Source organism: Erinaceus europaeus, chromosome 13, assembly GCF_950295315.1.
Source record: "Erinaceus europaeus chromosome 13, mEriEur2.1, whole genome shotgun sequence".
In the NCBI taxonomy this organism is placed as follows: domain Eukaryota; kingdom Metazoa; phylum Chordata; class Mammalia; order Eulipotyphla; family Erinaceidae; genus Erinaceus; species Erinaceus europaeus.
Genome location: NC_080174.1, coordinates 62,759,234 through 62,771,387, shown reverse-complemented (window position 1 = coordinate 62,771,387; position 12,154 = coordinate 62,759,234). Strand labels below are relative to the sequence as shown.

General features: G+C 53.9%; 1 protein-coding gene across 8 annotated transcripts in view; it reads left to right on the top strand.

Moving 5' to 3' along the window:
• Positions 1-12,154, top strand: part of PTPRF (protein tyrosine phosphatase receptor type F) — a 103,306-nt gene that overhangs the window by 69,195 nt on the left and 21,957 nt on the right. For 4 of the 8 annotated variants that reach the window (XM_060206051.1, XM_060206053.1, XM_016193512.2 and 1 more), the window contains 9 exons: positions 3,830-4,135; positions 4,691-4,884; positions 7,997-8,023; positions 9,322-9,439; positions 9,522-10,100; positions 10,726-10,823; positions 10,973-11,226; positions 11,305-11,398; positions 11,921-12,145. In XM_060206051.1, coding sequence (XP_060062034.1) covers positions 3,830-4,135; positions 4,691-4,884; positions 7,997-8,023; positions 9,322-9,439; positions 9,522-10,100; positions 10,726-10,823; positions 10,973-11,226; positions 11,305-11,398; positions 11,921-12,145 — 1,895 coding nt within the window. The remainder of the gene's footprint in view (positions 1-3,829; positions 4,136-4,690; positions 4,885-7,996; positions 8,024-9,321; positions 9,440-9,521; positions 10,101-10,725; positions 10,824-10,972; positions 11,227-11,304; positions 11,399-11,920; positions 12,146-12,154) is intronic. The other 4 variants (XM_060206052.1, XM_060206054.1, XM_060206056.1 and 1 more) reach the window with 3 other exon arrangements.

Genomic DNA, 12,154 nt, shown 5'->3' with positions numbered 1-12,154 from the left:
GGTCTGTGGCATGGGGTTGTGTACAAATGTGCCAGTGATTTCAGGAGGCCATGTGTACCCTGACATTGGTAATCATTTTACAAGCATCTGCTGTCTCTTGCTGGACCCCAATGTGGCCCATGCCTGTGGGGAGCCTACTACCTAGTTGGGCAGGCAGATGTTAAACTTGCAATTATCCAAATGAATGTTTGATTACATTTGTGTGGAGCGCTGTAGAGGAGGCAAACAGTAGAGATGAGGGAGATAGGAACCTCATCAGGTCTGAGGTTCTGGGAGGATGACACAGAGGTCTTAGGTGTGGAAATCCTGGAGCTAAGAAGGTACTTTGGCCGTGGTTAGGGGCAGCAGCAGGCCAGTGTGGCTGGAACAGATGCCAGAACACAGCAGTCAGGGCCTCAGACCTGGGGACAAGTGGGAGGGCTGACTGCCTGCCCTGTGAGAATGGATATGGGACAGCTGGGCACCAGCTAGGAAGCTTTGCAGTATCCTAGGTGAAAAATGGCAGCTGAGATGGAGCAGTGGTGTTGGAGTTGAGGACCTGCTGGGTTGCCGACTAGCTGCAACTGGGTGATTGATTTGTTGTGGGGGACTGAGGAAGGGGGAAGTGTATCTGCTGTATAAACCTGGGAGGAGAGCAGTACCATTCCCTAAGGTAGAAAACAGACAAAAGCGGGTACAAAGAGCACACCTGACTGCAGGCACCCATGCCAAGATACCATATGGTGCTTCGGTGATGTTTGGCAGGCTATAGGAAACATGGACTGGAGGTGAAAGAAACTGAGTGAGCAAAGGTTGGGCAGTGTACTATTTTTCCATGAACTCGACACAGGTTCAGGTACAACCCCACTACATTGAAGAAAACTTAAGTGCTGTGGTTTCTTGCCTGCTTCTGTGTGTCTATATCTGAAAAAGTCATCCCAGAGCAGAGAAGCCCTGGATTGGGCAAAAACAAAAAACTAGAAAGAGATGTAGGTGGTCCAGGAGAGGGGAGTATCCTTGGAAACTAGAAGAGAGATTCAGTTAGTTAGTCCTGCTGCTGAGTCGTCAGAGACAGAAAGATATAAGGGAACTAGTGACATGGTGGAGTGGATCCAGCAAGAGGTGACATGAGGGCTGAAGCCAGTCCGGGCTCTGTAGGTGAGTGTGGGAGCTAAGGAAGAAAAATACATAGTTCAGATATGGGATATTTAGCCAGGAGGGGGTTATGTGGCACAGGACAAATTTTTTTTTTTGCCTCCTGGGTTATTGCTGGGGCTCGGTACCTGTACCATGAATCCACTGCTCCTGTAGACTTTTTTTTTCCCCTTTTGTTGCCCTTGTTGTTTTATCATTGTTGTGGTTATTATTGTTGTTGCTGTTGGATAGGACAGAGAGAAATGGAGAGAGAAGGGGAAGACACAGAGGGGGAGAGGAAGACACCTTGCAGACCTGCTTCACTACTCGTGAAGTGACCCCCCTGCAGGTGGGGATCCAGGGGCTGGAACCGGGATCCTTACACCGGTCCTTGCGCTCCGCACCATGAGCTTTTAACCTGCTATGCTACTGCCCAACCCCCAGGATCTTATCTTTTAAGATGGGGAAATCTTGGAACATATTATGCTATTAGAGATGAGTCCATAGATAGATGTAAAGAATAGGGGAAAGGGGGACCAGGTGGTGGCACATCTGGCTTTAGCAAACGTAACCATACACAAGGACCTGGGTTAAGGCCCCCAGTCCCGACCTGCAGGGGGAAAGCTTCAAGAGTGCTGAAGCAATGCTGCTGGTGTCCCCCTGTCTAAATACTTAAATGAAAATTCAAAAAGGGAATGGAAGGGTGAATCATTGGAGGTTCAGTAAGTAAGGAACAGGGTAGGGCACAGGTGATGGAAGAGGAGGTAGGCTGTATTAGGAAACAGGGAGCTGTTTGGGGAGTAGTTTACAGAGTAGGAGACAGGGTTGTGTGTAGATATAAAGAGAGATGGTAGGCTATAAGGGTTTGAGGAACATGCCGGTAGTCTAAATTACTCTGTGCCAGGTGGGATAGTGAACCTGGCAAAGAGCAGCATGAGATGCAGATGAGGCCACAGGAAATGTGCTCACAGGATGCCAACCTGCAGGCCGGTGAAATATCTCACTTGGGTAGTGTGCTGCTTTGCCATGTGCAAAGGTTAGAGCCCAGTACCCACTGCATTGAAGGAAGCTTTGGTGCTGTGGTCCTGTGGTCTCTGTCACTTTCTGTCTATACCTGTCTCTATCTTTAAAAAAAAAGAAGAAGAAGTAAGGAAGATACCATTTTGTCCCAGTGCCACCTGGAAAAGGCAGGGAATTAGGTTTTTTCCCCCTAAATATTTTTATTTATTTGGATAGGGACAAAGAAGTTGAGAGAGAAGGGGAGCTGGGAGTGGGGTAACTGGCAGCACTGTTTCACCACTTGTGAAGCTTTCTCCCTGCAGGTGGGGACTGAACCTGGGTCCTTGTGCACTTAACCAGGTATGCCACCACCCAGAGCTAGTGTGGCCAGGCTGGAGCACAGAATGCGCATGATGGGCCTTGGTGCCAACACTGATGATAAGGGACTGTGGAGATAGGAGGTCAGTAGACAGAGGTTCCCTCAGGGTGCAGTGGCTGTGGTTTGGTAGACAGGGTCATTCCTGAGAATGGCAGTATCCTGGATATGACCACAGCAGTGCCCTGGAAGAAAAAGCCTTGCCGTGAGGGACTCTAGCCAGTGGGTGAAAGGGGATGCTGAAGTCACTTGATCACTTGTACATGGGGTATTGGCAGCACTTAAGGTAAAGACGTCCTGGGTTCCCAAAATGTCATGGGGATCAAGTGGGGCACTGACCTGCTTCTTGTTGTCCTGGGAACCCACTCTATGAAAACACCTGTTAGGCATTTTCTCTTCCTCCCTGCCCCATTCCTTCCTGGGGCTGGGTGCCTGCACTACGAATCCACTGCTCCTATCAGCTATTTTTTTTCCTCATTGTTGTTGTTGGATAGGACAGAGGGAAATTGAGAGAGGAGGGGGAGAGAAAGATAGACAACACCTGAAGACCTGAAGCGACCCCCCTCAGTTGGAGAGCCTGGGGCTCAAACCACCTTCCTTTCTTACACTCTTTCTCACTCTCTCTCTCTCTCCCCTCCCTCCCTTTCTTCTTTTCTTTCTCTTTCTCTATTGGGTAGAGATAAAAATAAATTGAGAGGATAAGGAGAGAAAACGAGACACCTGTAGCACTGCTTCATGACTCTTGAAACTTCTCCCCTGCAGGTGGGGACTGGGGGTTTGAACCCAAGTCTTAACAAGTGTTAACACCTCCTTACCCCTTCAGGCAGTTTTCTAACTACTGCAGGGGCCACAAGCCTCCAGCCTCTGGCTCCCTGTTCAGATAGCTTTGCACTACAGCAGCCGCAGGGAAGACCTGTGGGCACAGCAGCTGGAGGGACCCTCTGCATGTGCTTGTGTGTGTGAGCGGGAAGGCAGGGGCCCGTGCTTGTGTATATCTGATGCCATGTGTCATTGTGTGAGACAGCATATGTGTGTGTGAGGCGATGAGTTACAGCCCCATATGTGTGAAAGACACCATATGCATATGGTAGACACTGTGTGCAAGTGTGTGTATGTGTGTGCATGCATGTGGATCTTTTGTATGTGACAAGAACCTGAGGTCCAGAAGGAGCCAGGCTGTCTGGTAGCATTGGCAGCAAGCTGCCTGGAGGGGCCCCAGGGTGTCCATTCTGCACTTAGGGAGTAGCCTACCTGGGTGAGTTTCCCATCCTCTGTGATGTGTTGCCATGCCTGTGACCCCCACCCTCCATCTGCCTGCTTCCCCCCATTTGTCTTCCCCAGCCCCCTCCGCCCCTCCCCAGAAGGTGACCTGTGTGAGCACGGGCTCCACCACCATCCGGGTAAGTTGGGTCCCGCCGCCGGCTGACAGCCAAAACGGCGTGATCACCCAGTACTCGGTGGCCTACGAGGCGGTGGACGGCGAGGACCGCGGGCGGCATGTGGTGGACAGCATCAGCCGAGAGCACTCCAGCTGGGACCTGGTGGGCCTGGAGAAGTGGACGGAGTACCGGGTATGGGTGCGGGCACACACGGACGTGGGGCCCGGCCCTGAGAGCAACCCGGTGCTGGTGCGCACCGATGAAGACGGTAGGCAGCCAAGGAAGCTGGGAAGGGATACCTCTCACCTCATACCTTGGGGCCTTGCCTCTCGTGGCCCCAGAAAAACTTTTTCTGGTACAAGCTTAATGACAGAGACTGGGAAACATAGCTGAGGTATGATATGGTGGGAGTGACACCTGCCTGCTAACATCTGTAACTTTCCTTACCAGCCTAAGGTGTGAAAAATAGCTCCACCTAAGATTTGAAAAGCCTAGACTGAGAAGGCTGGTGCAAGAGGCAGACTCTTAGAATCAACAAGACCACTCTGGATTGACATTAGCATGTCAAGGGGACCCAGTGGGACAGGTTGTACTCAGTTTGGAATGATCAAAGGCCTGGAATTCCACTCCACTTGCCTCCCTATGCCAGCAGGACTCCTCCCTGCCCCTCCCCCTGCCCCATTCATCACCAGGATCAGTCTGAGGTCCAAAAGGACCTTTCCTGGGAAGTCAGGATACAAAGGCAAGGCCCTGGAGTATGTTGTGCCCACCTGAGCCAGGATGCTTCCATCAGACCTGACTTCCTTCTCTTGCCGGTCCCCAGTGCCCAGTGGACCACCACGGAAGGTAGAGGTAGAACCCCTGAACTCCACTGCAGTGCACGTCTCCTGGAAGCTGCCCGTCCCCAGCAAGCAGCATGGCCAGATCCGAGGCTACCAGGTCACCTATGTGCGGCTAGAAAATGGTGAGCCCCGAGGCCCACCCATCATCCAGGATGTTATGCTGTCTGAGGCCCAGGTATGCAGACAATTTGGGGTGGGAGGGGGTGGGGTCAGCACATTCATCCTCTCCTGAGTTTGCTTCCCTCTTCTATCTGCCCTTAGTAGGGCTATTGCACCAGGATGTAGAAAACAGAGAGTAAGAGGTGAAGGCTGGGTGCCAGAAATATCCCCCTCTTGCCCAGGCTCTGTGTTACCCCAGACTCCGCCAGCTCCTTATGCTGTGGAAGCAGTCTCATCCCAGAAGTCACCTCTCACCCAGACCTCCATTGTCACCGTTGCCCAAGCTTCAGCCCCCTCCAGATCTCCTCCTAGGCTTTTAGGATGTGCCTTCTCAGTCCACAGTACTGGGTTAGACAGCCAGTCCTCCCATAGTCATAGGCAGAAAGAGCCCTCCTGGGCTAGAGTCTCCCTCTTTGTGGCTTGTGGCCACTGCACATTTCTGTTAATAACCGAACTGGGGTGCTGCTCTGCACCTGGCCCCCAAGAAGGGTGGTTCAGGCCCTAATTTTTGTTCTCAAGGTTTGGGCCTGCCACCCTGCTTGACATCTCCCTCTCTGAGAACTTCTGTTCTCAGGGGCTGGGAATCTGCCCCCCCAAACTTAGAGAAAGGTTCTTGGGGGTGCTCTGATCATTAGTTTGCTGTTCAGGTAAAGAACCTAGGATACTAGAAAGTTACTTAGTTGGTTCAGAATTTCCCAAGAAGTAGATAACTGAGCTTGGATAAGAAAGCAAGTGTATTGGGGGTCAGGCAGTAGCGCAGCGGGTTAAGCACACGTGGCGCAAAGCGCAAGGACCAGAGTAAGGATCCCAGTTCGAGCCCCCGGCTCCCCACCTGCAGGGGAGTCGCTTCACAGGTGGTGAAACAGGTCTGCAGGTATCTATCTTTCTCTCCCCCTCTCTGTCTTCCCCCCCTCCATTTCTCTCTGTCCTATCCAACAGCGACGACATCAATAACAACAGTAATAACTACAACAATAAAACAACAAGGGCAACAAAAGGGAATAAATAAATAAATATTAAAAGAAGAAGAAAGCAAGTATATGAGAAAAACGTGTTGTAAATGTTATTGCCAGTTCTCATTCAGAATACACTGTAGAAGAGTCAGAACACCAAGTAAGGTCTGCTCTAAAGCTCTCCCCATCCAAATAGGGCCTGGTTGAAGGTGGGGTGGAGGGAATGCAGAAAGATAATACTGAGCCAGCTTTAGGGAATGGAACTCACATGCACACACCCCCTGCCACCCACCCCAGCTTTCCCCACCTACCTGACTGGGTGAGAGCTCACGCTATGATTAGCAGTGGATTCACCCACACACTTCATGCCTCTGGCTGGGCTCAGCCCATTGAAGTAAGATTCTTTTCTGGCCAAAGGGTGTCCCTCTTCCTTCCCTCAGCCTGTTCAGCTCTGACAAAATCAGGGGCTGGTGGGGTGCAGTGTGCACCCATCTGCATTCCTGGGGCAGGTCAAAGGCTCTTCCTGGAGCCTCAGCTGTCACACCCACCCAGAAACATGCCTGGAATGGGCTCCCTTCTGCCCCTCCCATCCTGGGGTGCTAGCCACACAGCTGCAGCCAGTGAGTTTCCAGAGAGACCACTTTGGATGCCCCCTTCGGGTCCCAGATAGTTTGAAGAGGTAAGGACCATGAGGTGAGGGACATTATTGTCCCCTTGGCCTTGGACATCTTGTGATGGGGGATATTATAACACAGACTCCTGGGGAACCAACTGAAGAGGACAGGCCGGCCAAGCCAGTAAGAGAGCAGATGGGACCTGGTCCCCAGTTAGGCCACAGGGCCCAGATATCCCCTGAGCATCCTGTCAAGGACATCGAAGCCTCTCTTTCCACAGCACCATCTGCTCAGCCCAGGGCCCCGTCAGCTCTGAGAGAATGAGGCACATGCTTCCCCAAAGTACATGGCCAAACCCACCTCCTTTCACATATACCTCCAGCTCACCACATCCTTTCCCCCTTTTCCATGGCTTTTGTTTTCTCATTTCTCTTTAAATTTCACTGATTGTTTTGTCAGTCTGATTCTCTTCTCCCTCTGCTTCCTTCCACCTTGTGTTCTCTTGTTATTTTACCCCCCCCCCCCTTTTGCCTTTGCCTTTTTCTTCTCTCTCACTCTACCCCGGCACCTCCGTGCTTGGCCTGGCTTAGACAGGTCCCATAGACGGGACCAAAAGCAGAAGTGGACCCAGCCACCCATTGAAAGTGACTGTGGCCAGCAAAGACCTGTGTCTGACCACCTTCTACAGCTTGTCCCATCTTGATTACAAAGACATTCCCCACAAACAAGGGGAACTAGGACCCTGGATGTAGGCAGACCAACACATAAAAGGGGGGTGGGACAGAGGATCTTAATAGTGCTTCTAGTCTGAAAATTTCACAGACCATTTCCCTATACTGTGCTAGACAGAGTCAGCCCCTATGCCTCCAAGCTGCAGGGCCACAGAATGGAGCCCCACTACCACTACTAATTTATTCATTCAACTAACACACCCCAAAAAAGATATCCAAAGCTTAGCAACATTTTCAACCCAAAAGCATGTCTTCCTCCTTTGATTCTTGGGCACCTCCAGCAAAGTGTACTAAATGCTTGTGGAGTTGGCCCAGGCTCTGAACTTGTCCTTCAAAACCTTCATCATCTCACTCACTGGCCAGCCTGCCCTCCTAGCCATCTGTCCCCAGCCCCACAGTCTAGCTGTATAATCAGTGGTCACAACAGAGGTACTTTTGAGAGAGGAAAATAGACCATGGCAGGTATAGGCTGAGATTGCCCCCAAACAAGCCAAGACATAAACCTACTTTATCAATGTCTTTCCTCTCCTCTGCTAAACTGTTTAGCCCCATCCACACCTTCCTTCCACAAGACACTCTCTAATCCCCTGCATCCTGGTGACCTCTCCCCTGCTCAGTCTGCCTTCCAGCTCTCCCTGTCTCCTTCAACCCTACACTCAACAGTTGGACTGGTGAGGCAGGGACTGGATGATTGAAGATGGGCCTGGAGTGCTGTCCCCATGGGCTCTGCAGAGACCCACACCTTCCACCTACCTGCCCCAGCCCAGGCCCCCTCTAGGTCAGAGTCCTTCACCTCCTGTCTCCCTTTCTCTCCCTCCCCCCGCTCTCAGTGGCGACCAGAGGAGTCCGAGGACTATGTAAGTAACAGGTGTGCAAGCGGGGCAAAGCCTGGGTCAGGCTGGGCTCGTGGGACACTCCCTCTCCCCGCCATTCCTCCCAGCCTGAGCCGCCAGGATCCACAGGGCACCAACCACATCCCGAGAAAATTGGTGTTCAGGCTCTAGCACCGAGCTGAGCAGCGATTGGCACTTTCTCTAATCCTTCCCTCTCGCCTGTCGAGCAGCAGTTTGAGTCCAATGTTCATGATCGACCAGGGCCTGGCCCCTGCTCTGGCCAGACAGGGATGGAGTTAAATCCGATCCTGATCGTTAGGCCTTATTGATTCCTAGAGTGACAAATCACCTGCTTCAAGGCCCAGGCTGGGAGGGGAGTCTGGGGAGCCGGGTCCCAACATGGATGGTTCTAGAGCCCCAGCCCTGGGAGACCCTCCAGCTGGAGCAGGAGGGGCCTGTGAGAGGCTGGTGTTGGCTGCCATGGCTCCCACCCGAGGCTCAGAGCTAGAGGGGCACCAGGGTTGGTGGTGACAGCTCTGTCCCCACTGTACTGGGGTCCTCTCTCTACTCCCCACTCTTCCCTCTGTGTGGTGTGGCTTGGCCTCCTGTGGTGTTTCTTGCGCATGTCCAGAAACAATGCCTTGGCTGGAGATGGGTATACGGGCAGGGCCTGTCAAGGCAGGGGAACACTGACTTGGCTGAGTGAGGGATCACGGGGGTCAATAGGGAGATCTTTTTCCTGTGGCAGGAGTTCCCTGTCTTTTCTCTCCGCTCTCAGGAGGTATCACAGGGCATAAGGTGTTGTTAGAGCCAGTATCTAGATGGGAGTCAGATGGGGTCCTGATCTGGTCCTGCAAGGTGGCACCTTGCCCACCACCCTTTCATCTTGCTCTGTGGGTGTGCATGTGTGTGCATTCGTATCTGCAGGCAGCTGTCCACCTGCTCAGGCAGGAGGAGCTGCAGACTGCGTGCATGGGCGTGCCAACAGCCATGTGCGATGCTGCGTGCGTGCCAGGCTCTCTGCCCTGCGTGTGTGCATAGACCTCGGAGGTGTCATTCACAGTACAATGGACTAAAGGAACAGTGCGGCTCTTTGTTCTCATCTGAAAGGGAGCTGTCTGCCCCAGGCTGGCAGCTCCTGACGTGGGTGGGGTTCCCCTGGCACACACCCCACCTGCCAGCCTTGCAGAGCCCCTCTCCCAGGACCTTGGGCTCTGTGTGTGCTGAGGTCTCCCCTCTGCCTGAGGCCCTTAGCTGGCTGGCATGGTCGGGCCTCTCTTTGTTTCCCTGTGATGGGAATGGATCCCTCCTCCCCCTGCCAGGAAACCACCATCAGTGGCCTGACCCCAGAGACTACCTACTCTGTTACCGTGGCCGCCTACACCACCAAAGGGGACGGTGCCCGGAGCAAGCCCAGGATTGTTACTACAACGGGGGCAGGTGAGTCAGGGACAGGGGCAGAGCTGCGGGAGGGGGCACAAGCAGGGCAGCTGACTCCAGAGCCCCACGAGTGGTTGTTCAGTCCCAGGCCGACCTACCATGATGGTCAGCACCACGGCCATGAACACTGCCCTGCTGCAGTGGCACCCACCTAAGGAGCTGCCCGGCGAGCTGCTGGGCTACCGGCTGCAGTACCGCCGGACTGACGAAGCACAGCCCACCACCATAGACTTTGGCAAGGACGACCAGCATTTCACCGTCACAGGCCTGCACAAGGGGGCCACCTACATCTTCCGGCTGGCCGCCAAGAACCGGGCAGGCCCCGGGGAGGAGTTTGAGAAGGAGATCACAACCCCTGAGGACACACCCAGTGGTTTTCCCCAAAACCTGTGTGTGACAGTGATGACTACCTCCACCATGGAGCTGACCTGGGATCCCCCAGTGCTGGCGGAGAGAAACGGCCGCATCACCAACTACACTGTGGTGTACCGTGACATTAACAGCCAGCAAGACCTTCAAAACGTCACTGCTGACACCCACCTCACGCTCTCTGGTCTTGTGCCGGATACCACATATGACATCAAAGTTCGTGCTCACACTGGCAAGGGCGCTGGCCCACTCAGCCCCAGCATCCAATCCCGGACCATGCCTATGGAGCAAGGTGTGTGCTGCAGGCATATGGCTTTGCCAGGGACCTCTACTCTCTCTTGACTCACTGACCTCTGGCATCTGTGACCCACCAGCCTCTGGTGTGTGACCTCCCCATCTCTTGTGACCATGATGACTAACCTCTAGCGAATGGGCGCCACCTTCTTGGTGTCATATCCTCTAAATAACTTCTGCTGTTTTCGATCTGCTGACCTCTGCTGTGACCTCCAATCTCTCTCGACCTTGACCCACTGATCTCTCAGCTGCGTCACTTTTCTTGTGCACTCACCACTAACCTACCGGGGCCATGACCCACTGACCTCAGGTGAACATGCTCTGGCTACCATGCTCTTGTTGCGCGGCTACCTGCTCCTCCTGGCCAGCTCCCACTGACCTCTGGTCACTCTCACTTGGTGTGTTTCACTCCAGCCTTTACCCAAGCACTTCCAGAAAGTCTGGCCCAGGGCACCTGCCCCCACACAGTGCTCATGGTAAAGGCATTGAGGCAGGGAATGGGGTGTCTTGTCCTGCAGCCTCCCCCAAAGCCCCTGTACCTGGGTGGGTTAAAGTGAACCTTTCCCACCCTGCCAATCCAGTTAAATGACTGCCCCTAACTCACCCCTCTTTGTGTTGTGCAGTGTTTGCCAAGAATTTCCGTGTGGCTGCTGCAATGAAGACGTCTGTGCTGCTCAGCTGGGAAGTCCCTGACTCCTATAAGTCAGCTGTACCTTTCAAGGTGCGTGAGGGAGGGTCAGGCCAGCATAGCCCACCTCAGACATTCAGCTGCCACCTACCGTCACTCTAGGCCTGTTCTGCACATGAGTGCCCAAAGCTGCAGTAATGAGTCTCACCCAGAGCTCTGTCGCCCTACCCTCACCCCCATAGATCCTATACAATGGGCAGAGTGTGGAGGTGGACGGGCACTCAATGCGGAAGCTGATCTCGGACCTGCAGCCTAACACAGAGTATTCATTCGTGCTGATGAACCGAGGCAGCAGCGCTGGGGGGCTGCAGCACCTTGTGTCCATCCGCACGTCCCCCGACCTCCTGCCACACAAGCCCCTCCCTGCCTCAGACTACATCGAGGATGGCCGTTTCACCCTCTCCATGCCCCGAGTGCAGGAGCCCTCGCTCATAAGGTGGGTGACTACGGGTCTGAGGTGTTGGGTGGGCTGAGCACAGGCTATGGCATCCTGACACTCGATCTGCCCACCTAGGTGGTTCTACATTGTGGTGGTGCCCATCGACCGAGTGGGTGGGAGCATGCTGGCACCTCGCTGGAACACGCCCGAGGAGCTGGAGCTGGATGAGGTATCCGGGGAGGGGATGGTCTAGCTGTGGCCCTGTTTTTAATCACACTCTCCAGCTCTGGCTGGCAGCCTGTCCCCTCTCTGGAGGCTGGGACCTGGACTGGCCTCCAGGGAATGTTCAGGAAATGCTTGCAAGACTTAACAGAGAATCCCCTGGGGGGGTCTGCTGAGGTTCCCTGGGGTGGGAAGAAGCTGAGTGGGTTAGAGAGTCAGAGTCTATGGGCTTTTAGAGTCCTGAGAGAGTGGCGATCTCAGAGGAGCTGAAATGGAGCCCCCAGGGCATTCAGGATATCCCACGTCCTCTTCTAGTGCTGTGGGACCAGTCCTTTGTGAGTGGAGGGCAGGTTGCTCAAAGGGACCTGTCTTACTGACTTGGCAGGAAGACTAGCACTCCCTTATTTGGTGTCCAGCTTTATTCACATTGGCTTGAGGACCAGGCTGAACTCAGAACCCTTACAGAGAACGTCAGGCCAGGGGACTGATGGCCCAGGGCCGTACCTGACTCCAGTGTTTGCTCCATCAGTTGCTAGAGGCCATCGAGCAGGGCGGGGAGCAGAAGAGACGACGCCGGCGGCGGCGGGAGGCAGAGAAGTTGAAGCCGTATGTGGCTGCACAAATGGACGAGCTCCCTGAGACCTTCACCTTGGGAGACAAGCAGAACTACCGGGGCTTCTACAACCGGCCTCTGTCTCCAGACCTGAGCTACCAGTGTTTCGTGCTCGCTTCCCTGAAGGAACCTGTGGACCAGGTCTGCCTG